This window comes from Myxocyprinus asiaticus, chromosome 4, assembly GCF_019703515.2.
Source record: "Myxocyprinus asiaticus isolate MX2 ecotype Aquarium Trade chromosome 4, UBuf_Myxa_2, whole genome shotgun sequence".
Taxonomy (NCBI): Eukaryota; Metazoa; Chordata; class Actinopteri; order Cypriniformes; family Catostomidae; genus Myxocyprinus; species Myxocyprinus asiaticus.
This window is the reverse complement of record NC_059347.1, coordinates 14,969,703-14,993,430: the sequence shown is the minus strand read 5'-3', so window position 1 is coordinate 14,993,430 and position 23,728 is coordinate 14,969,703. Positions and strand designations below refer to the sequence as shown.

Genomic DNA, 23,728 nt, shown 5'->3' with positions numbered 1-23,728 from the left:
AATGATATTGGCATAAAAATTTGAGTTGATTTGAATGTGATGAAGTTAAATTGAAAAATAAATAAATAAAATAATAATAAAAATAACATGCATATAACCTGGTTGGTCCCATGTAACTATATAAGCAAAATATACAGTGGGATCCAAAAGTCTGAGACAACTAGTGAAAATGCTTCTCTCTCTCTCTCTCTCTCTCTCTTTTTTTTTTTTTTCAAATTTAATACATAAAGTTATAAATTATATTTGCATTAAAACTTATAAATTATATCAGCATACAAATTTAAGAAAAAAGTTGTATTGAAAAAATAGCATGCATGCACATAAACAGGTTTGTTCAGTAACAATATAGGCAATACAATGGGGCCCAGAAGTCTGAGACAATCAGTGAAAAAGCTTCTTTTTTTTTGCATTTTAAAACAAAATATTAAATGAGAAAATTATTTTACCAGCATAACAAAGAGTGAAAAGTTGAATAAAAATTTTGTAGCATGTGGTGTCACCTTTTTGCTTTAATAACAGCATGCACTCGAGCTGCACAAGTTTGTGTAAAACCTGATGATCCATGTTTTTCAGCATGATTTAAGAATGTGTGTGAATCAATGAAAGCAAGGAAATCTGACCTTTTATACAAAGAAGCTAACATGGTCAGAGTCACAAACTTGCTCATTAGTGACCTAATGCAGAATCTTAAATATTTCTCCATCATTTGACATCATACCATTTCTGTTTACATTTCTCAAAATTCTAAAACTGACCATTTATTTCCAAGTTAAAATTAAATTTTGAATTCCATATTTTAAAAGTGTCAGACTTTCTGGACTCCACTGTATATTTTACATATATACATTTTATATTATAAAAAGGATTTTTATTTCAAAATATAAAGGGGCCTACTTTTTTTGTAACTTTGTTTTAGTTTGATTGCACAGTCTGCCTCTAAACTCAGAATCATGAACATTTGAGACAAACCTACAGGGTGAAGCTTGTCTTGATAACTTGTATCCAAAATTATTTACTGCAGTGCTTTTATGCTGTTTGACTTGATTTTGAAGCCATTCTGAAGTTATGAGTATGTTCGCCTGTTCTCACTGTCACAAGCTGATAGGATCTATTCCCTAAAGCTAGAAAACCAGTGACATCCTTTTGTACATACAGAAAATAAAGCCTCAGAAAATTCAACAGAGCAGTTCTCTTGGGATGCTCCAAGCTACTTGGAATCTAAACACAGAAATACTGAATGAGGGTTGAGAAGATGTCTGTAATCGTGTGTGTGGTTATGACCTCAATCTCCACTGTAAGAAAGGCACTGATTCACCTACATAAGCAAACAGGGCAATGACAGGCAAACATAGTGTTTGGACACTTTTGGACATAAAAATACAAAGCACACTTAAAATTAATGTCACTGTATAAAGGCATCTGCAAACAAATGATGCTAGACGGTTTCTCAAAAACTAACTTTTACAAAACAAAATACATTTTAACCAACTTGTCTCAAGGTAATGTGAGGTCAGTTCCCCTCAAGTTCACACAGGTATCATGATTATGGACAAAATAAAATAAAAATAAAGTGTCCAAATACTCTTTTTATTTTTAATTTTTGAACAATTTATCTATTATTTTATAATTTGAAACCAAACAAGCATCTTTTATTTTTTATGTTTGCGCTAAAAATACATTTGTGCAATATTTATTTAAAATAAATGCCACTTGGTTTTATATTTTGTTATATAAAGCAAAGACATTCATAAATTTTGAATTGTGGTGTAAGTGTCCAAATACTTGGGCCCACTATACTGCATGCAAACCAATCCATTAGTGAGAAAGGACGTGCATATACTGAGATGTGTGGTTCACAACAGGTGTGATATTTAATTGATCACAGACAAACAGCTCAGATAAAAGGAGAATGCACTGATGGTATATTTTAATGATAGAAAAAAGGTGCATTTGGATCAGGCACTAAAAACATCCTTTATTAAAATTAAGTTAGTAATTCTCTCTCTTTTTTTTGTCTCGCTCAGGTGTGGATGAGGGTGTGAGACTCTCCTCCTCCCTCACGGCAGCAGCTGAGCTTTGTTCCGTTGTCAGTATAAAAGGATGAAAGTCTCATGTTACAATTTTCATATAAAATAACCCCGGCAGCAAAAAAGGCTTAAGCGTGTTGGATCAATCCTTGGTCCCTTTTTGTCGTTACACTGCAGGAAATTTCCATCACAGGTGTGATATTCTCTTGTTCTGCGGGCAGCTCAGATCTCTTTGAACCTGAAATAAAAGCACAGACGAAACCACTGCAAACACATGGTGCAAAATTAAACACTTCCCATTAATCATCAGATACTCTCAGTATCTCAGTTACACAAAACACAAACAAGTCAGAATAATTATCTGACTATTGATTTAAAGTGTCAAAGGAGTCCATTTAAAATTTTAGTGTTATAAATGTATTTAAAATGTAACAAAAAAAACAGAGATAGACCATAACTGGCTTGACAAACATTTTGTTTTAACAGATATTCACTTTTTGGTTATCATCTCTTTAACATAGGGTTAGGTCCACCGATAAGTGCCTTTTTGGGGGCTGTCTGAAGAATAGCACCAAACTACACCATTACACCATTGTATGTTCAACAGAACAAAACTGAATTTACAGGTAAAGATTTGCATGGATTAAGCAAATAAATGTGTGACCATTTAGATCACAAAACAACTTTACATAAAAATACTGGCATAAATAATAATAATGCATATTTTTTGTGGTCTAATTATGTATTTATTGTGTCAAAAAGGAGAAATAAAACAGCAATTAAAATTGGTTCTGCATGTTGGTTATCGGACACTTTTACGAAATTAATCTGATTCTGGATCACTTTATAATAATTACATGGTATAAAGTCTTCATAAAGCATTAGTTTATTTTTAATTCACTATTTATAACTCTTTGTTCCTACACTGTTTATGCATTAGAGTATACTGTATACAAATATTATTTTTATTTTTCATAGTATTTGTAGCAAACAGTTTATTATTGTTTAATAAGTTCATATATAATCAGATTGATAAGGGTTTTTCATACTTGGTAAACAATTTATAAGAGTAATGGATCATTAATAAATGTTTAATTAGGCATATGTAGTTCTCACTTTAGATTAGGTCATGCAAAATACATAGCTAGCAATTAGTCTGATTTATTACGACTTTATTAAGCATTAATTACTGTAATAGTAAGTGTTCCTAAAAAAGTAATTCAGTATAAATTACTAACCAATTCATGACATATATACATTTCTTTATTTTTCTACTGTATGATTAAAGTATGCCTTCTTTTTCACTGGTTTGCATCAACTAAAACACATTAGTTAGGTATGGTTAACAAGTTGTTTACTAAGGATAAAAAAACATTATCAATCTGATTATATGTGAACTTATTAAACAAATTGTTTGCAAAACTGGGTATAAACAAATAACATATCATTTATATATAGTCTATTAATGTATTAACAGTGATGAACAATCATTTATAAATGATCAATTAACTATAAACTGTTGCTTTACAAATCCTTAATATTTTGTAGTTATTATAAAGTACTACCTAATAAACAATCTTGAAAATCAGCCAATCTCTAATAAACAGCAAGAAAATGTGTTTAATTTTTTTACGATAAATTTATCATAGATTTTTGATTGAGACAAAAATTGACTGATGATTACACTGATGTCAGAGATGTAATGATATTGCACTTACAGTGCTTAATCATTTTCCACCTCAACACACAGATCTGTCAATCCTTTGGGAAGACAGTGAAAACTAACAAATCCCCAGGTAAGTCACAAGCTCTTAGAATAACTGATTGCTTTGCAACCACTAAAAATAGCCATGACTAAATCATACTGACTGCTGGAAGACCTAATTAATTAGAGAACTGCGTCTCTTTTTGATCATGACGATTTATATTTTTGGCTGCCTCTAATATCAAGTACACATAATGGCAATCAAGCAGCATCAACCTGCACATTAAAAAGACGTCGGTTAAAAACAGAAGGTTAAAAATAAAGCGTAATAGAGTCATTTGGCAATGGAAGATAATGCTAAATATAATAAGGTCACTTAAAAAAAAAAAAAAGCAATAGAACAGTCACCACATGGAGGCATCCCAAGGTGATACCTCAAGAAGTTGGCTGAGAAAATGTCAAGAGTACATTTCTGCAAATTCTAGGCAAAGGGTGACTACTTTGAAGATGCTAAAATATAACACAGTTTTTATTTATTTTGGATTTTGTTTAGTCACAACATAATTCCCATAGTTCCATTTATGTTATTCCATAGTTTTGATGACTTTACTATTATTCTAAAATGTGAAGAAAAAAAAAATTATAATAAAGAATGAGTGTTTAAAAACTATTGACCGGTAGTGAGTGTGTGTGTGTGTGTGTGTGTGTGTGTGTGTGTGTGTATATATATATATATATATATATATTTTTTTTTTTTTTTTATATATATAAAGTGAATGGTGACTGAGTCTAACATGCTGCCTAACATCTCCTTTTGTGTTCCAAGGAGAAAAGTCAGCAATATGGGTTTGGTACAACATGAGGGTGAGTAAATGATAACAGAATTTGTATGTTTGGATGAACTATTCCTTTAAACAAAAGCACTGTTTTTTTTAAGTGTGAATATTTTGAAGGGCTCCTTACTTTTTTTTTTTTTCATAAATGCATAAAGAATGAGTGTGGATGTTCACCCTCTCAATCTTGTTGTGTATCCACACCATCCTCTGATCTCCTTATAGACGAGCCTGGACAACAGCTTCAAAAATAGAACAACAAGAGGAGACAGTGAGACAAAGACACTGAATATACACAATTTCATCACCATGGAAAAACTAAAAACTAAAAGACCATTTCTATTATAATACTGACATATCCTATACTATAAATTACATACAGGTGCATCTCAATAAATTAGAATGTCGTGGAAAAGTTCATTTATTTCAGTAATTCAACTCAAATTGTGAAACTCGTGTATTAAATAAATTCAATGCACACAGACTGAAGTAGTTTAAGTCTTTGGTTCTTTTAATTGTGATGATTTTGGCTCACATTTAACAAAAACCCACCAATTCACTATCTCAAAAAATTAGAATATGGTGACATGCCAATCAGCTAATCAACTCAAAACACCTGAAAGGTTTCCTGAGCCTTCAAAATGGTCTCTCAGTTTGGTTCACTAGGCTACACAATCATGGGGAAGACTGCTGATCTGACAGTTGTCCAGAAGACAATCATTGACACCCTTCACAAGGAGGGTAAGCCACAAACATTCATTGCCAAAGAAGCTGGCTATTCACAGAGTGCTGTATCCAAGCATGTTAACAAAAAGTTGAGTGGAAGGAAAAAGTGTGGAAGAAAAAGATGCACAACCAACCGAGAGAACCGCAGCCTTATGAGGATTGTCAAGCAAAATCGATTCAAGAATTTGGGTGAACTTTACAAGGAATGGACTGACGCTGGGGTCAAGGCATCAAGAGCCACCACACACAGACATGTCAAGGAATTTGGCTACAGTTGTCGTATTCCTCTTGTTAAGCCACTCCTGAACCACAGACAACGTCAGAGGCGTCTTACCTGGGCTAAGGAGAAGAAAAACTGGACTGTTGCCCAGTGTTCCAAAGTCCTCTTTTCAGATGAGAGCAAGTTTTGTATTTCATTTGGAAACCAAGGTCCTAGAGTCTGGAGGGAGGGTGGAGAAGCTCACAGCCCAAGTTGTTTGAAGTCCAGTGTTAAGTTTCCACAGTCTGTGATGATTTGGGGTGCAATGTCATCTGCTGGTGTTGGTCCATTGTGTTTTTTGAAAACCAAAGTCACTGCACCCGTTTACCAATAAATTTTGGAGCACTTCATGCTTCCTTCTGCTGACCAGCTTTTTAAAGATGCTGATTTCATTTTCCAGCAGGATTTGGCACCTGCCCACACTGCCAAAAGCACCAAAAGTTGGTTAAATGACCATGGTGTTGGTGTGCTTGACTGGCCAGCAAACTCACCAGACCTGAACCCCATAGAGAATCTATGGGGTATTGTCAAGAGGAAAATGAGAAACAAGAGACCAAAAAATGCAGATGAGCTGAAGGCCACTGTCAAAGAAACCTGGGCTTCCATACCACCTCAGCAGTGCCACAAACTGATCACCTCCATGCCACGCCGAACTGAGGCAGTAATTAAAGCAAAAGGAGCCCCTACCAAGTATTGAGTACATATACAGTAAATGAACATACTTTCCAGAAGGCCAACAATTCACTAAAAATGTTTTTTTTATTGGTCTTATGATGTATTCTAATTTTTTGAGATAGTGAATTGGTGGGTTTTTGTTAAATGTGAGCAAAAATCATCACAATTAAAAGAACCAAAGACTTAAACTACTTCAGTCTGTGTGCATTGAATTTATTTAATACACGAGTTTCACAATTTGAGTTGAATTACTGAAATAAATGAACTTTTCCACGACATTCTAATTTATTGAGATGCACCTGTAACAGAACAGAAAATAAAATACATAACATACATGACAAAACATAAAAACAAAATGCAACATAGCAAAAAATAAAAATAAAAAAAGATACATAAAATAAAAAACAAAACATTAAACAAACAAAAAACAACAACAAAAACATAGCATTAAAACATAATGAGACATAACTATAATTATAGGTTAATAAACACCAATAACATTTGAAGTCTCACCAGACAAGCCAGTACATCAGCAGCGATGAGCATATAGAAAACATTATTCCAACCAGTAGGAGAGATCAGACCGGCCAACAGAGGTCCAATAGCAGCACCTAGAGACCATTAAACATATTACACAAAATGTTAGGCAGATTTTAGGAAAAATGTTAGGAACTGACAACCTCAGTCACCATTCACTTTCATAATATGGAACAGATCAGCATCAACATTCTTCAAAATTTATCTTCCTGTGTTATGGTTTGGAATGACATAAGAGGGAGTACATGATAACTGAATCCTCATTTTTGAGTGAACTATCCCATTAACTAATTGTTAAGTCAGTAATTTGCATGAAAAGTTCACACATTCCCTGCATACCTATTGATCCAGTGCCGTCAATAATGGCTGTTACAGTGGACAGTGCTCTCGAGTTTCCTCGTAAACACTCGTGGGTTCCCTAAAAGATCAAGAAACCTTATGAAATTTACAATACAAAATGCTTGTTGCATCATTAAAAGCATTTATTGACCAGTTATTGACAGCAAGAGTTGCAGGTCAGTGCCGGCTTATCTTCTTTTGGGCTTTTTTTGTGTTTATTTTTTTAGACTTTACACATGACCATGTGAAACATGGTGGAAAGGTGCACAATGCTTACTAGGTCAGCTGACACAGCAGTGGTTATGAGGGCATAAGGTCCATTCACGAGAGCACCACACCACAGCAACATGCCTAAAAGTCACAAGAGGGCATAGGAGGCGGTATTGGCATAAGAGTCATTGGTGCAGCGCCTTTGAGTTAATTCACAAACCACTTACACAATGTAAATTATTACTGATTTAGCCAGGCCAAACTGCTATTACTTTTAATTTAAAAAGCAAGCAAGCTTAAGGTGAACATAATGTAACATGAACTAAACCTGCCATTCACATATCAGCAATAAGACATCAGCATGCACTTCTAATGGCATTTTATTCCACTTAGTGCTATTACCAATTTTGTGAAATAGGGTTGGAAACTAACCATCGCATGGGAGGAAAAAACTTTAGGCCATCGAAAGTTTCAAAAATGCTCCAGATTATGAAACGTATCATAATCATATTCTATTTTAGGCCTGTCTAGTTATGGGTTTAGATACCACGGTGACAGTATTTGAACATGTTACTGTATGTGTAAAGTGTTAAAGTCCTAAAAGGATGATAAAAAAGTATCCCTGAAAATCTATTCAAAATCTGTTCCTTAAGTACATTTTTGGCAGATCAAAATTTTGAATTTTTTAAATCACATTTTAGTGTGCAGCAGCTGCAGAATCCATTTGTTTGGGTATAAATGGTTGTCAAAATCTTTAGGGTCTCTATACTCACCAATGGTGGTTGGCAAGCCGTTCTGTCCGATCTTATTGTACAGGAAGAGCTAGACAAAGAAAGGTAAACATGAAATAAGCAGCAGATTGAAGGAAAGAGAAACCTGCTCAAGTGTTTACACGGATTCACAGGTAAACTCCAGCTTGTGGGTGTTGTGTGCTCAAGATTTCAGACGCCTGTTAAAACTCTGAGCAAACTTCAAGATGTACTGACAAACACATCAGCACACTTCTGTTTAACTTTGGGATTCTGTGACTTTGTAGCTGCCACCCACCATAGGAGCAGCAATGATCAACATGGCACAGCAGGTAGTGGCTCTGCCCCCACTGTAGTCAGATATTAAACCAGCCAGGATGCCACCTAACAGAGAACAACAAACACAGGCTTAGAGAACACCTGTCCTTAACAAAAGTGCTTGAATATTAACAAATGTGAATCACAAAGCAAACTGGCTTATTTGGTGACCGACGTCAAGTCTGTGTGCTTACCCACAATTCCTCCAACATCAAACAATGTAGACATGTCCCCAGCTTCTTTAGGATCAAAATGAGCTGAGAAAGAATTGATATTGGACTTTATAAGGAAGTTTTATGACATGGGTGATTGTGAGAATCTAGTGAAGGATTTCTTACCAACATTAGCGATATATAAAGGAAGCCAGTAGAGGAAGGTGTAGCTGACCAACTTGGCAAAAAGCAAACACAAGGAGAACTCCACCACACCCTGTATCAGAAAGTTTTGCAACAAAGACATGAAAACACGATGATTACTTAATTTGCACTTGTATGTAGGTGAGGCAGCGCCCTGTCCTAACTTGCAGTTTATGGCCAACTTTGGAATACACTAAAGCTGTGCTTCTACTGTTACTGTCTCCTTAGAATGAATCTCTTGTGTTGTTGTTGTCTGGTAAATGAAAACAAACATGTAAATTCAGAAGAATATAGCTTGAGAAACTTTAGATACATGCATTACTTAAGTAAAGCTGTAGATAGTTTGAGAAAGCTAAAACTGGATCTTTTAATTCAGGCTGATCTAGGACACCAAACGGATAAGGTCGATTCAATGTAAAACAGCTATTGAGACAGACCGAGTTCTGTGAGAATGCCAAGGAACTCACAGGAATCTTGAGCGCTCCACAGAAGCTGATGGCCTCTGTGTGGTCCTCCACTGGCTCCACGGCTGTGGAGGTGTGACTGCTGAAGATCTCCTCATTAATGGATGAGTTCCTCAGGAGAGGTTCCTGCTCCACACTCTCCTAAACACACAAAAATATGAGAACCTGTAAATGGTTCATCTTTGAAGGTAAAATTGTGCACGTTTTGTAAAGAGCAGAATAAGAACATGAGAACGTTTGTCAAATCATGTACATCAATGACTTACACAGAACAACAGCACTATCCACCTGGGATGTGATTTTCAATTTTTTAAAAACTCTTATGGTTACTTCAATTTCTACTTTCAACTCTCACATAATTTTTCAACCAATTCACAACAGCGTTGATTACTTAAAGGGTAATGAATGATTTCATGTCACATTCTCAGTTTGTCAAATATTTCATTTTTTATTCCTTTGAACAATAAGTTTGTAATAATTGGAAGTATAATTAAAAAGCACGAGACAGAACGAGGCAGTTTATCATTCAGAATAAAAAAAATTAAAAAAAAGAACAGCATAAGACAAGCACTTAATTTCACCTGGGAATGCTGATGTTTGTTGGGTGAACTTAAAGGAATATTCCGGGTTCAAAACAAGTTAATCTCAATTGACAGCATTTGTGGCATAATATTGATTACCACAAATTTATTGACTTGCCCCTCCTTTTCTTAAAAAATAAAAAAGGAAAAATCCAGGTGACAGTGAGGCTCTTACAGTGGAAGTCAATGGGGGCCAATACATAAACGTTAACGCCACAAGACATAAACAATATGCATGTTAACATAATTTGTGATAAAATCACAACCTTTTCTGTATAAATTATAACAAATCTTTCAACTTCATTGCCATGATGATGTAATGTCAAAAACCCCAAAACCCAAAAATGACTGTAAAAATTACAATTTAAACAACTTACACCTCAAATAATAAATGAGTTTTAACAGAAAAATGAATGTAAGTGCTTTTTTAAATTATAAGCTTCACATTTCTGCCTTTAAACCCTCCAAAAATTTGCCCCATTCACTTCCATTGTAAGTGCCTCAATGTAAACATTTTTCTTTTTTTAAAGAAAAGAAGGAACAAGTCGAAATGTATTTTTTGTGGTAATCAACATTATGCCACAAATGCTGTTGATTGAACTTAACTTGTAATGAACCCGGAATATTCTATTCCTTTAAGTGTTATGTAGTGTATAGGGCTGCTCGATTATGACAAAAAACAATCACGATTATTTTGGTCAATATTGAGATCACGATTATTTAACACAATTACACATTGACTTTGGAAACATCATGCATTTATTGAACTTTAAAAAAAAAACATTTTTAACAGTGGATTTCCTTGAACTTGAAATGCAAACTGCTAGTAGGGGAGGAGGCTATTGTCATATGATAATTATTTTATGTCATGTATGGTAGTCAGATTAAGAAAAGCCTCCATCACCACCATTTACAGCAGGGATGCTCAGACTTCTATGGAATGAGATTAATTCTTCATCATGTTATTGCAGCAAGATCTACCATGTACAATAAAAGCTATACATTATCACAATACCAACATTTCAGTAGTCAGTGTTCTCAATACCAGCTTCAAAACCACAACAAATAATAACACTAACTAATGTTAACTATGAAAGAATGGTTTCAAGTTCTTCACAAGTAAACAGTCAGTAATAAAATAACAAAAAACATCAATAAATAGATGAAAATAGAACAAAAAATAAAAATTTAAAAAATTCAGTGCTTTTTTTTAACAGCTTTAAAAGTTTTTAACAGCAGTATCAAGTATTCAAGTAAACATTCAGAATGAAATGCAACATAAAACTACTACTGGTTTCACTGTATGATTATAATACATTAATACTTTTTAAAGGTACTAAAGTTACTCAGTCAAGAGCAATGAGTGTTTTCTCGTTTTCTTGTTATGGTTGTTTGATTATTATAATGACACACTAGACGGCAGCAGGTCTATTAGCTTACATTTAAACTTACAAGTCCGACATTTTAATACAAATTCGCTTTTTTCTCCGCTGTTTACGTTCACTTTAGACATCACTCTCTGTGTTTACATGAATACCTCATCAAGACGGCCATTTTGGCAGAATTTAAAAATGCATTTGACCATTCAGGTGCACATTAGCGTGAGCATTTTCGGAACACGTGCATGTTCAGCACACACACACACACAAGCCGCCTGTCAGTCAAACATGATGCAGCTGTTACTAGATCACAAGCAAATTACAAAATTACTTTCAACAGCAGAATAAGAATATGAACTTTCTAATAAGTGACACAGGCCTAGACTATCACAAATATAGCTGGTTATTTTTTCGTTGTTGATGTTTTAATCAGTCTGTTTGTCTGGTCGGGTAATTCAAATTCTCTTTCACTCGCCCCTTCAAAAATCCACTTGTCCCAGACAAGCGTTAATGTCGAGCCCTGATTAAATATTGTATTCAACATTCTCAGATAACAATATTTTCTTCTGCAGTATAGCTCCTAAAGTAAATGTATGCTGTTTTAAAGGAGTTTTAGATATTATTTTGGAAAACAAGCCAAAAAAAAAAAAAAAAAAAGACTAATCAAAAACTTCTTTTGTTCCAGTGTATAATGGGCTAAGACACACTCTCACATTTATGTTCACTTTGATCCATCTTTAACTCACAGTAAACAAATCTTTTCTTCTTAATAGAGCTGCATATCGCAGATTTTCTTCAGAATACATATATTATGATTCACTATGTCGCAAGCCATCACGTTATTATCTAGCTGCACTAAACGCGCAAGTGACGAGCGTCCCCGCGCCGAAGTGTGCATCAGCCGGGTGAAGATTCAATCTCTTCCCCGATCACTTCACGCAACTCATAGAAGCGGTGCTGACCGCAAAAGAGAAATGCCAGTTTTGGAGTTTATTTTCATAACCCACTTCCTTATTATCTGAACTTTAATAAAATGATGCTTTAAAGATATAACGCCGGGTTGTTTCGTTGCGAAACGGAATGCGGCACAATAACGCTCTCGATTATTTTGTTTTCATAATCGTTGGAAGCAAAATCGTAATTGATAATAAAATTCGACTAATTGTCCAGCCCTATTTGAAAGTGCACTCAGTTCTCACTTAGAATTGTATATTCGGCTCTCAGTGTCTCAGACTGTGATCAGGTTATTGTTCTGCTCCCAATATTTCATCACGTTCCTATTTCACACCTCAATGATGTAAGTGAACTCACATGGTGTTGTGGTGGAACGCAGTTCACATCTTCAGGTTCTAGAAAAGAGAAAACATATGTTGTGTTTAAGGCAAGACATAGTTTCTTAACCCTAAAAAGGTATTTGTGTCCTGGGGGATGCAAACATTTAAGAGGCTGTGGAGAAGAGCAATGAGTGAGTTGGCAAATGTTTTTTGAAAAATATTGAAAAGGGGGTCCCTGCAAATACCGAGGATGTGTGACTTTGTATAAAAAGTCTGGCATCAACTCACAATCTTTCTCTAAAAGCCATTCAGAGGTGGACTTGCTCCTATGCTTTGGATCATTGTCTTGCTGCAAAATCCAGTTGCGCTTGTGCTTCAATTCACGTACTGATGACCGGATGTTCTCCTTCAGGATTTTCTGGTAAAGAGCAGAATTCATGTTTCCCTCAATTATTGCAAGTCGCCCTGGCCCTGAAGCAGCAAAGCATCCCCACACCATCACACTACCATCACCATGCTTGACCGTAGGTATGATGTTCTTTTTGTGGAATTCTGTGTTTAATTAACACCAAAAGTAATGGGACCCCTGTCCTCCAAACAGTTCCACTTTCGACTCATCAGTCCACAGAACATTCTCCCAAAAGATTTGAGGATCTTCAAGGTGTGTTTTGGCAAAATTCAGGAGAGCCTTAATGTTCTTCTGGGTTAGCAGTGGTTTTTTGCCTCGCCACTCTTCCATGGATGGCATTTTTGCCCAGTCTTTCTGATAGTGAACACTGACCTTTATTGATGCGAGAGAGAATGATGTATTTCAATCATCTTTTTCCTCATCATTTCTGGAATTTCTTTTGACCTTGGCATAGTGTGCTACTGGGTGAGACCTTTCAGCCAACTTCATACTGCTGAAAAAGTGCTATTTAGGTGTTAATTTGATTGAACAGGGCTGGCAGTAATCAGGCCTGGGTGTGTCTAGTCCAGCTGAACCCCATTATGAATGCAGTTTCATAGATTTGGGGGGATTTAGTAACTAAGGGGGCAAATATTTTTTTTACACAGGCCTAGTTGGTATTGGATAACTTTTTTGCTTCAATAAATAACATTATCATTTAAAAACTGTACTTTGTGTTTACTCAGATTGAATTTTTGAAACAATTTAGTATGAGATCCTGTATACACAAAAACAGAAGAAATCAGGATGGGAGCAAATACCTTTTCACAGCACTGTAAGTTGAATTACTGATCCCTTTGTTTACATGCATGTAATTTAGTCTGCACAATCACTGCTTATGTTTTCCTCATGTTCCACTTTTATTCCTTACTTTTTACATGATATGCATACATAAACAAGCCAATTTCCTCTGATCTAACTGTGTATGCATGACTTACTCTCAACCAGGAACAAAAAGCAGAGGACTCCAGTGGAAGCAATGATAATACCAGGCACAATGAAGGACAAGCCCCACGCAGACGACACATAGACACCAGCAATGAGAGAGCCCAATATGTTCCCCACTGAGGTATGAGAGTTCCATATGCCCATGATGAATCCACGCCTGCATGCAAAGACCACCATGAAGACTACATATACAGTACAACTACAATGCATTTTTTTAATTCCAAAAGAGGTCATATTATGAGCCCTATCTTATGAACTAAAACTTTGTTGATGTTACTATGAAAACTGTGAGTAAACACTGTTACTCATTATGTTGGCTTGACACTGTCATTCTACAGACATGGTTTAGGTTTTGTTTTTTGCATTTTTTTGCTTGTTCATTAGCTGCTACTAGTTACAAATCAAAAAGAGAACTGGAAAATGCACACAGCAGTCACACGGGGGTCTCAGGAGGTTAACATTAAAAAAATTGCCTTTAGATTGATTGACAATAGTTAGGGACGATTTCTGTGGAGATCTGCGTTTACTTGCATTTATGGAAAATGTCGATGCAGGTACGATTCTGCACTGTCAACAGCACAAATACCGCGTACACAGCACAGAATATGACAGTCTCTTACTTTCCCTTCCCAAACCAGTTCCCGACACATGCTACAACAGCTGGCCAGCCTGTAGTCTGCACCAGCCCATTTATGGCCTGTAAAGGAAAGGCAGAAGAGGAAAAAAAACAAGGTAATCAGCAAGCCTGACTCGCAAATGGTCTTGACATGTCCAAGACGAAAAGTAATCCTCTACCGATGCAGTCATGTGCTCGCCATGTGACTAACAGCAACATGACTCGTGGTTTCTGTGAGATAACTGAGAGAAACAAGTTGGGAACGTACATGTACGTTGGGCTAGAAAAGAGAAAGAGAAATACATAACATACATTCCAGTCTTTTATCTATTGATCCATGATGTTATTTAATTTCACTTTGTAAATTAGTTCCTGACAAAAAAACATGTCACAAGACAAGAATCACTTCTGTTTTTTGGGGTTTACACATTACGAAATTAAGTTCTCCTGATATTTTGGTCTTAAAATGCTTTTTTTTTACCTTTTTCCCCCAGACCAGCTCATCTTTTAGGAAATATTGGCTTTTAGTTGCATAAATTGAGAGCAGATGAAGGCATGTAGCTCACCTGAATAAGGCAGTAATACCAAAGTGAGTGGATGTTCCAGTAAAAACCCAGACCAAACAGAACAGTGAAAAGCCCACTAAGAAGCATCCCCGTGCTCAGGTAGTAACGCAGGGGCAATCTTTCTCCAAACATCCCACTGTCAGAACAATTTACAACCAGGTGTTATACCTCAAAAAACAATTTAGTTTTTGTTGCATCTTAACTTTTTGTCAAGGATCACACAAAAAGGCACTTTTTACACATAGTACTACCTTTTCTGTAAATTTAAGAGCATTTTCCCGTTTACAATCAATTCAGCTCTGGAAAGTCAATGCATGTTTGAATAACTGATTTGGTATCTTGATGTTGAAAGAGAAATATCCGGTAGTAAATTAGGGTCATTTTATTCTAATTTAACACTTTACTTTTGTGGCTACTGACTTATTTCTGTGGTGATCCTTATTATTCTAACCAGTGCTGGGTAGTAATGGATAACATGCAATTCGGATAACGTAATCAGATTTCAATTTTAGTCATGTAATTTATAATCAGTACCAGATTACTATTTAGAAGTAATCTACCATGCACTGATTATAACAACATACAGGGCACCTAGTTCTCTGAAATTCGTTACCAAGAAACTCCAACATCATACCTAAAGAACATGCCAATTGCATATGCAATGAGGAAGCAGTTGTCCAGCACTCCAAACAGATTCTGGTAATTGTTCTGGTCTGTATTGAGAGAGAGAAAGAGTGAGAGTGAGAGAGAGAGAGAGAGAGAGAGAGAGAGAGTGAGAGGTTAATGGATTTTACTGGAGCTATTAACATACATCAGTGCTAAAATAAGCATCGACAGATGGATGCACTAACAGAAAGCAAACGATAAAAGAATGAAACTCACCAAAAGGGACCCAATCACACCAGGTGTCATTGTCAGTAATGTTGAGGTCTGCTGGATGAATGACATTAGAGCAGTTTCTATGCAGCTGACTCTGTAAATGCAAAAATACATCCAGTTGAAGTTAGAAGTTTACATAAACTGAGTTTAAATGTATTTGGCTAAGGTGTTTTACAATTCCTCACATTTAATTGTAGAAACCATTCCCTGTTTTAGGTCAGTTAGGATCACTACTTTATTTCAAGAATGTGAACTGTCAGAATAATAGTAGAGAGAATTATTTATTTCAGCTTTTATTTCTTTCATCACATTCCCAGTGGGTAAGAAGTTTACATACACTTTGTTAGTATTTGGTAGCATTGCCTTTAAATTGTTTAACTTGGGTCAAACATTTTGGGTAGCCTTCCACAAGCTTCTTGCAATAAGTTGTTGAAATTTTGGCCCATTCCTCCAGACAGAACTGGTGTAACGAAGTCAAGTTTGTAGGCCTCCTTGCTCGCACATGCTTTTTCAGATCGGACTGTGGTCAGGGCTTTGTGATGGCAACTCCAATACCTTGACTTTGTTGTCCTTAAGCCATTTTGTCACAACTTTTCTTGTCTAAACTTCTGACCCACTGGAATTGTGATATAGTCAATTAAAAGTGAAACAATCGGTCTGTAAACAATTTTTGGAAAAATTACTTGTGTCATGCACAAAGTAGATGTCCTAAACGACTTGCCAAAACTATAGTTTGCTAATATGAAATCTGTGGAGTGGTTCAAAAATGAGTTTTAATGACTTCAACTTAAGTCTATATAAACTTCTGACTTAAACTGAAATAATTATCTGACACCAAGCAGCACCTTACAATGTACTATGTAATTACAGGTAATCATGTAAATTATGTGCAAAACAAATCTGTTTGTCAAATGTCTTTTCAGAGCAGAGCTACAATCACTCTGCTTGTTAATGTTTAGATTCGTGGTCACTTAATTTTTATTACCTTGACAATACTGATAGGCTTTCGCGAGATGTGGTAGCTGGTGTAGAAGACAAATGTGATGACGAGGATGAAGAACCGGTACCTAAATCAAAGAGAAACAGGCCTTGAATAAAGGATTTACAAGTCAAAAGTACAGTAGCATAAACGTTAGTGTGTAACTCCAGAGCGAGAGCTTCTAAATCTTATTCAGCTGGAGACACTTGGAGGTGTTTGCTGTATAAGAAAAAACAGTCACCCAGTGATAGAAATGTAACCACATTACCAGACTTACAGGAAAACAGCCTCACCAAGCACAAACACATACACTGAGCGCTCTATATGAACTTTTAACATTTCCTGCAGGTAACACAGAGTAAATCAGTTTGATCTTTTGTGCATGTTGCAAAAATGACAACTTCAACATCCCTGTGCTTTCACTTAAGCACTGATTTTATTACAAGCAATGAAATAGACCTAATTTTCCATTATTGATGCATATCCATAATGGTTAAGAATGTTTAAATTGTGATTGTGCTTATATAAAGAGACTTTGATATGTTGAAATGTGTATTCATCATGCTGAAATGTATATTAGCATTTATTGATAGGAACCATTATAGATGATTATTTGCCAATTTTAAGGCAGTGCTAAAAATCAAAACCATTACCAAAATTCAACAGTCATGTCTGCTAAAATAAAAGCCCTCACGATGAAAGGACAAGCACCTTGTCTCGTTTTAAAGCCACAGCTAACATGCAAGTTTGATTTGTTTACATGGACTTACCAGCTGTCTCTAGAGAAAGAGGTAATGAGTTTGATGCCCGGGGCCAATGAAGATCTCATGTTTACAGGTTTAGCTTTGTTTGTATCTTTGCTAAAACGCTTCAGTAAAGTTTGTCCGAAGGTATTAGTGTTTAATAAAACGTTCCATTTCAATTAAGATGTATAAAAACGCAAATGTAAAACTACAAACCCCGTCACGAACTTAAAATATTCGAACGAACAATTCAAATATTCGAAACAAACGAAACCAGCTGACTAATCAAAACTAACGATACCGTTCATTTCTCACGAGTTAAAACTACAAGTCTGTTTGATCATGCTCGTTGGAAGCCGGCAATCCTAATCCAGATGTACAGTCGCTTTTCCATTTAAGACGTGCTGTTATTTCCTAAATCCAGAGGTGGAAAAACCTTCAAGCGCTCTGAATTTCTAAACATTTCCATGTTTTCCTTCGCAGTGGTGCGTCTGCGTCTAAAGCCGGATGTTATTAATACCCTTCTGTCTGTTCTACAACATCACATGAGTATCCACTGATCATTAGCTCGGATAATGTGTGTTAAAGGTGTTTCGCCGCCGCCATTGCTGTTTTCCGCACTGGGCTGCGGCGCACACTAGATCATCTGTGACGTGAACATGTGATGACGTGACGTCACCAGAGCTGCGCTGGTCAGTTCTTCGTTAGAGAAAGACAACTCTACAGAACAATTCTACATGTTTTACCATTGCATTCATGCAAGATTGTTTTGGAAAAATGTGGAAACCTACACTGGCGGCCAAAAGTTTCAGAAGGAAATTGGTACTTTAATTCACCAAAGTGGCATTCAACTGATCACAAAATATAGTCAGGACATTACTGATGTATAAAACAGCACCATCACTATTTGAAAAAAGTCATTTTTGATCAAATCTAGACAGGCCCCATTTCCAGCAGCCATCACTCCAACACCTTATCCTTGAATAATCATGCTAAATTGTTCATTTGGTACTAGAAAATCACTTGCCATTATATCAAACACAGTTGAAAGCTATTTGGTTCATTAAATGAAGCTTAACATTGTCTTTGTGTTTGTTTTTGAGTTGCCACAGTATACAACAGACTGGCATGTCTTAAGGTCAATATTAGGTCAAAAATGGCCAAAAAAACAAAAACAAAAACAAAACAAAAAACAGCTTTGTCTAGAAACTCGTCAGTCAATCATTGTTTTGAGGAATGACGGCTATACAATGCTTGAAATTGCCAAAAAAACTGAAGATTTCATACAAAGGTGTACACTACAGTCTTCAAAGACAAAGGACAACTGGCTCTAACAAGGACAGAAAGAGATGTGGAAGGCCCAGTTGTACAACTAAACAAGAGGATAAGTACATCAGAGTCTCTAGTTTGAGAAATAGACGCCTCACATGTCCTCAGCTGACAGATTCATTGAATTCTACCCGCTCAACACCAGTTTCATGTACAACAGTAAAGAGAAGACTCGGGGGTGCAGGCCTTATGGGAAGAATTGCAAAGAAAAAGCCACTTTTGAAACAGAAAAACAAAAAGAAAAGGTTAGAGAGGGCAAAGAAACACAGACATTGGACAACAGATAATTGGAAAAGAGTGTTATGGATCTTAACCCCATTGAGCTTTTGTGGGATCAGCTAGACTGTATGGTGCGTGAGAAGTGCCCGACAAGACAGCCACATCTATGGCAAGTACTACAGGAAGCGTGGGGTGAAATGTCACCTCAGTATCTGGACAAACTGACAGCTAGAATAACAAGGATCTGCAAAGCTGTCACTGCTGCATGTGGAGGATTTTTTGATGAGAACACTCTTTTGTAGTTTAAGAAGTTCTGAACATTTTTTCAAACTGTAATAGTAATTTTTCACATTATTAATGTCCTGACTATACATCGTGATCAGTTGAATGCCACTTTGGGGAATAAAAGTACCAATTTCTTTCCATAAGAACAAAATCTGTACATTATTCCAAACTTTTGGCTGCCAGTGTATATCTGAGAGAAAATTGGGATGTGGGATAATAATCAGTGCATTATATTTTAAAGATGATATTTTGGAATGTAAAGAACAAAACATGGTACAGTTAATTATTTTACTGGAAAAGTGCCTTATACACAAGCAAAAAATGGGCTCTTTTGAAACGAGTTTCATAAATTGTATAAATTAGTTATAATAACATGTAAACCTTTAGGGAAAAAGCAAAAACAAATAAAATCACTTAAAAATGTAAAGTTAAAAGGAACTGCAATTTATGTTAATGTCAGTGGAGTGTGGTGGACTTTTGAAATGAGGAGGCAGAGTGCCATCTCAGCGTTCGTCCATTCGTTCGTTCGTTTTATTTTTTTTTTTACAAGTCCAATATAAATTCCTATTTTAGTTCCAGTTGACATTTAAATAGCTTTCAGGTTAAACCCATACAAATCTGAAATCTGAATTTTCACAACAGATGATATGAAAAAGTAGGTCTGCATATAATTATATAATATAAAAAGTCACATATTTTGCTTATAAATGCAACAACATAATAACAAAATACTAAAAATGGCTGTTGTTCTATGTGTAACATACAGTAGTTTCCATAAATCAATTTATTATCATCAAATTTGTATAGGCTATGTACATATATACCCCCCAAAAATGAATATTATAGATGTTAATTGTCATACAGGATATCAGATTTCTGTACGGGAAGGCATATGAAATACCTTTTAACTTACACAGTAAATAAGCATAAAATGAACCAGAAGATCTCCTGGTGTTGGGGCAAATGTCAGGGACGTCTTCCTGCCACCCTCTGCAGCTGGACACTGGATCCTTTCGATTGCCTCTCATTCATGCTTTTCCATCAACACATTCCTCCTTTCTCGTCGAGACAAACCATGCAACCAGGGTCCATATCCATCTCCAGAAACCCCCGGATAAGGACCGAGTGGGTCAGCGTAAATAATTCCTCCCCACCCCTTTTCCTCTTCCACATACTACCTCACCACATATCACAATTGTTCCCTATTCCTAATTTTACACCCACTTTTCATCTTTCCTTCTTAACCATAGCCAGAAGCTACCTTTTTCTGCTTCCTCTGCCATTTCCTTGAGATTTCTTCAACACTGATCAAAACATACCAATGTCTTTCTCGACACCTGACCTCCACAGGGTAAGTGGCAGCCCTCCATCCAATTCCCCTGCACTCGGTGGCCAGATCAGCATATTTTAGCTATTACCTCTCATAGGTTGCCTCCAGTCCCTCTTCCCATTGGACAGTAAGTTCAATCATTATGACTTTCCTAGCTGATGCCGACCATAACACTATGTCCGGCTTAAAGGAGGTAATGGCGATCTCAGAAGGAAATTTTAGCTGCTGGTTAAGCTCGACCACCATTGACCAATCACTTCCATATGCCAGGATTGACCTTTCCTCCTTCCATGTCGTGCCTTGTGTGGCACCTCCCTTTTTAACAGACTCAATGTACTTCCTCTGAGGAGCAGGATGGCCTTTATTTGCCTTTATTTTGCAGAACCTGATCATGCTGTCACCTGTAGCATCCTTGTGCCAAGGCGGTCTTGCACCCAGCCAACATGTGCTGCAGATTTACACTTGGGGCCTCGCAGAGGGGACAACTCTCCACTTTATCATACCACAGAGACAAATTTCCAGTGGCTTGGAAGAGTGTCATGTAGATCTTATCAGAAAACTTAGCCTGGCCTTGGGTATCTTCCACAGGTCAGCCCATCCTAAAACTCTATTAGATGCACCTTCCCATACTGTCCACCTTCCCATACTGTCCCATACTGTGCCATACTGTCCTGACTGCTCGAATCATATACCCTTCCTCTTCCATCCTAAATACTTCTGTCACTACCATCATTTTCTTTTGTTTTTTAGAGGCTGCTGACCACAGTTTTTGAGCCATCCCCCATCCAAAGCCTGCTCTTCCTGATTGGGTTCATCCAACAATCTCTTGTTGCTTCAGTCTTGAAACCACCCTGTTTACAACCTCCTCTGCCTTCCAGGTGACTTTGCTGACTTGATCTTCATCCTGGCCCATGCCAAAAGCTCTTCTGGCCATTTTAAGAGTCTGTTTGTACATACAGCAGTCTAAAGGATACTTGTGACATCATCCATCTTACTCCAGATTGTGCACAGATTCCTTAGGCCATCTGTCTGGCGCTAATTAGGATGATCTCGAATGGAGCTGTGAACAGGATGGGAGAGATTGAACAGCCCATCGCAATTCCTTATTCCAGATGCTGCCAACCACTTGTGTACTCCTGTGTTGCACAGGGTTGGGGAGTTACGGAATACATGTAACGGGAATACATATTTAAAATACAAAACTACACAGTTTCTATATATTCTATATTCCACTACAGTTACAATTTAAATAATTGGTATTTAGAATACAGTTACATTCAAAAAGTATTTTGATTACTGAAGAGATTACTTTGCATTTTATTGTCATTTGTTTCATTTAATATTTAGTCCTTTCAGATGGAAAACATTTATACATATAAATGATGCGATCCAAAGTGCATTTGAACAGCAGTGAAACACTTTCTTATGATGTGTTACATTCATACGAGCAGACAGGGAAGTACGTTTGAAGTAACTTTGGAGCAGAAGACATAGAAATAAACCTTGTGTAAATTGTCAGCTTTACTCTAAGATAAAATGCTATTTCTAGCCATTTTACATGCACATGTTACCAGGCATGATCATATTTTTTATCAAGAAAATTCACGTTGGATCATGATTTCTTTTTTCTAGTAAGACCTTTGATATTAGGGCAAAAATTGTATTCTTGATAAAAACATTTTTTATTGTTTTCCTGTAAAAATATCAAAAAATCCTTAAAACAAGATCAGTTTGATTTATCTTGTTTTTGAAACAACACTGCATGAGATATTTAGGTTTTTCAGAGAATGTATTTTTAACATGTGTATTTTGTCCTACTGTACTGGCAGAGTTTTTATAGTCAAAACAAGTGAAAAAATCTACCAGTGCTGAAGAAGTAATCCAAAGTATTTAGAATACGTTACTGACCTTGAGTAATCTAACAGAATACGTTACAAATTAAATTTTACAGCATGTATTCTGTAATCTGTAGTGGAATACATTTCAAAAGTAACCCTCCCAACCATGGTGTTGCATTACATATTTTCAGGTCCCCCATAGTACCTACCTACCAAGCTCTTAACCTCTGGTTCATGGAAAAACTCCAGTGCATAGCTGATGGGCTGGAATCGAATCGATCCATGGGCATTTGCCAGGTCCATTCAGACTACATGGAGGTCTTGTCTCTCTTGACAGACTGGATCTGCTCCCATATACAGTATATATATATATATATATATATATATATATATATATATATATATATATATATATCCTCTATATACATTTTTTTTGGTTTTTTATTTTTCCCCTTTTTCACCCAATTTGGAATGCCCAATTCCCAGTGCGCTTTTTAAGTCCTTGTGGTCGCGTAGTGATTCACCTCAATCCGGGTGGCGGAGGACGAATCCCAGTTGCCTCCGCGTCTGAGACCGTCAATCCGCGCATCTTATCACGTGGCTTGTTGAGAGCATTGCCACGGAGACATAGTGCGTGTGGAGGCTTCACGCTATCCACCACGGCATCCACGCTCAACTCACCACGCGCCCCACCAAGAGCGAACCACATTATAGCGATTACGAGGAGGTTACCCCATGTGACTCTACCCTCCCTAGCAACCGGGCCAATTTGGTTGCTTAGGAGACCTGGCTGGAGTCACTCAGCACACCCTGGATTGGAACTAGCGAACTAGCGAACTCCAGGGGTGGTAGCCAGCATCTTTTACCACTGAGCTACCCAGGCCCCCCCTAAATAATTTTGTATGAATTGTTTTGAGAAAACAATTTCCCTTAATTCTGAAGGTTTTATCTGCAGCTATTTTCATACAGGTAACTGACAGGTAACCCCGTAACTGTGGAAAAATCACTGTAACACACAACCCTCAAGTGGATTATTGCTTGTTGTCTGCAACAGCAATTTGACAAAAGACACCAATGTTCAATACACACATACATTTATTGTTACTAATTATCAGA

The 23,728-nt window shown here is 36.5% G+C and overlaps 1 protein-coding gene across 2 annotated transcripts; it reads right to left on the bottom strand.

Annotated features, from left to right (window-relative positions):
- Positions 1-198: 198 nt before the first annotated feature.
- Positions 199-18,246, bottom strand: LOC127439867 (glucose-6-phosphate exchanger SLC37A2). 2 transcript variants are annotated; one of them, XM_051696137.1, is made up of 18 exons: positions 17,639-18,246; positions 16,875-16,956; positions 15,893-15,983; positions 15,645-15,723; positions 15,011-15,146; positions 14,449-14,525; positions 13,819-13,985; positions 12,470-12,507; positions 9,202-9,339; positions 8,717-8,807; positions 8,573-8,635; positions 8,359-8,444; positions 8,085-8,133; positions 7,379-7,452; positions 7,102-7,180; positions 6,739-6,836; positions 4,696-4,807; positions 199-2,265 (listed from the first exon to the last, which is right to left on the bottom strand). In XM_051696137.1, exons 1-17 carry the CDS (start codon positions 17,695-17,697, stop codon positions 4,739-4,741), a joined length of 1,476 nt encoding a protein of 491 aa, XP_051552097.1. In that variant the 5' UTR covers positions 17,698-18,246; the 3' UTR covers positions 199-2,265; positions 4,696-4,738. The 2 variants fall into 2 exon arrangements, with proteins under 2 accessions (XP_051552097.1, XP_051552096.1); XM_051696136.1 differs by having other exon boundaries at positions 4,743-4,807.
- Positions 18,247-23,728: the final 5,482 nt, after the last annotated feature.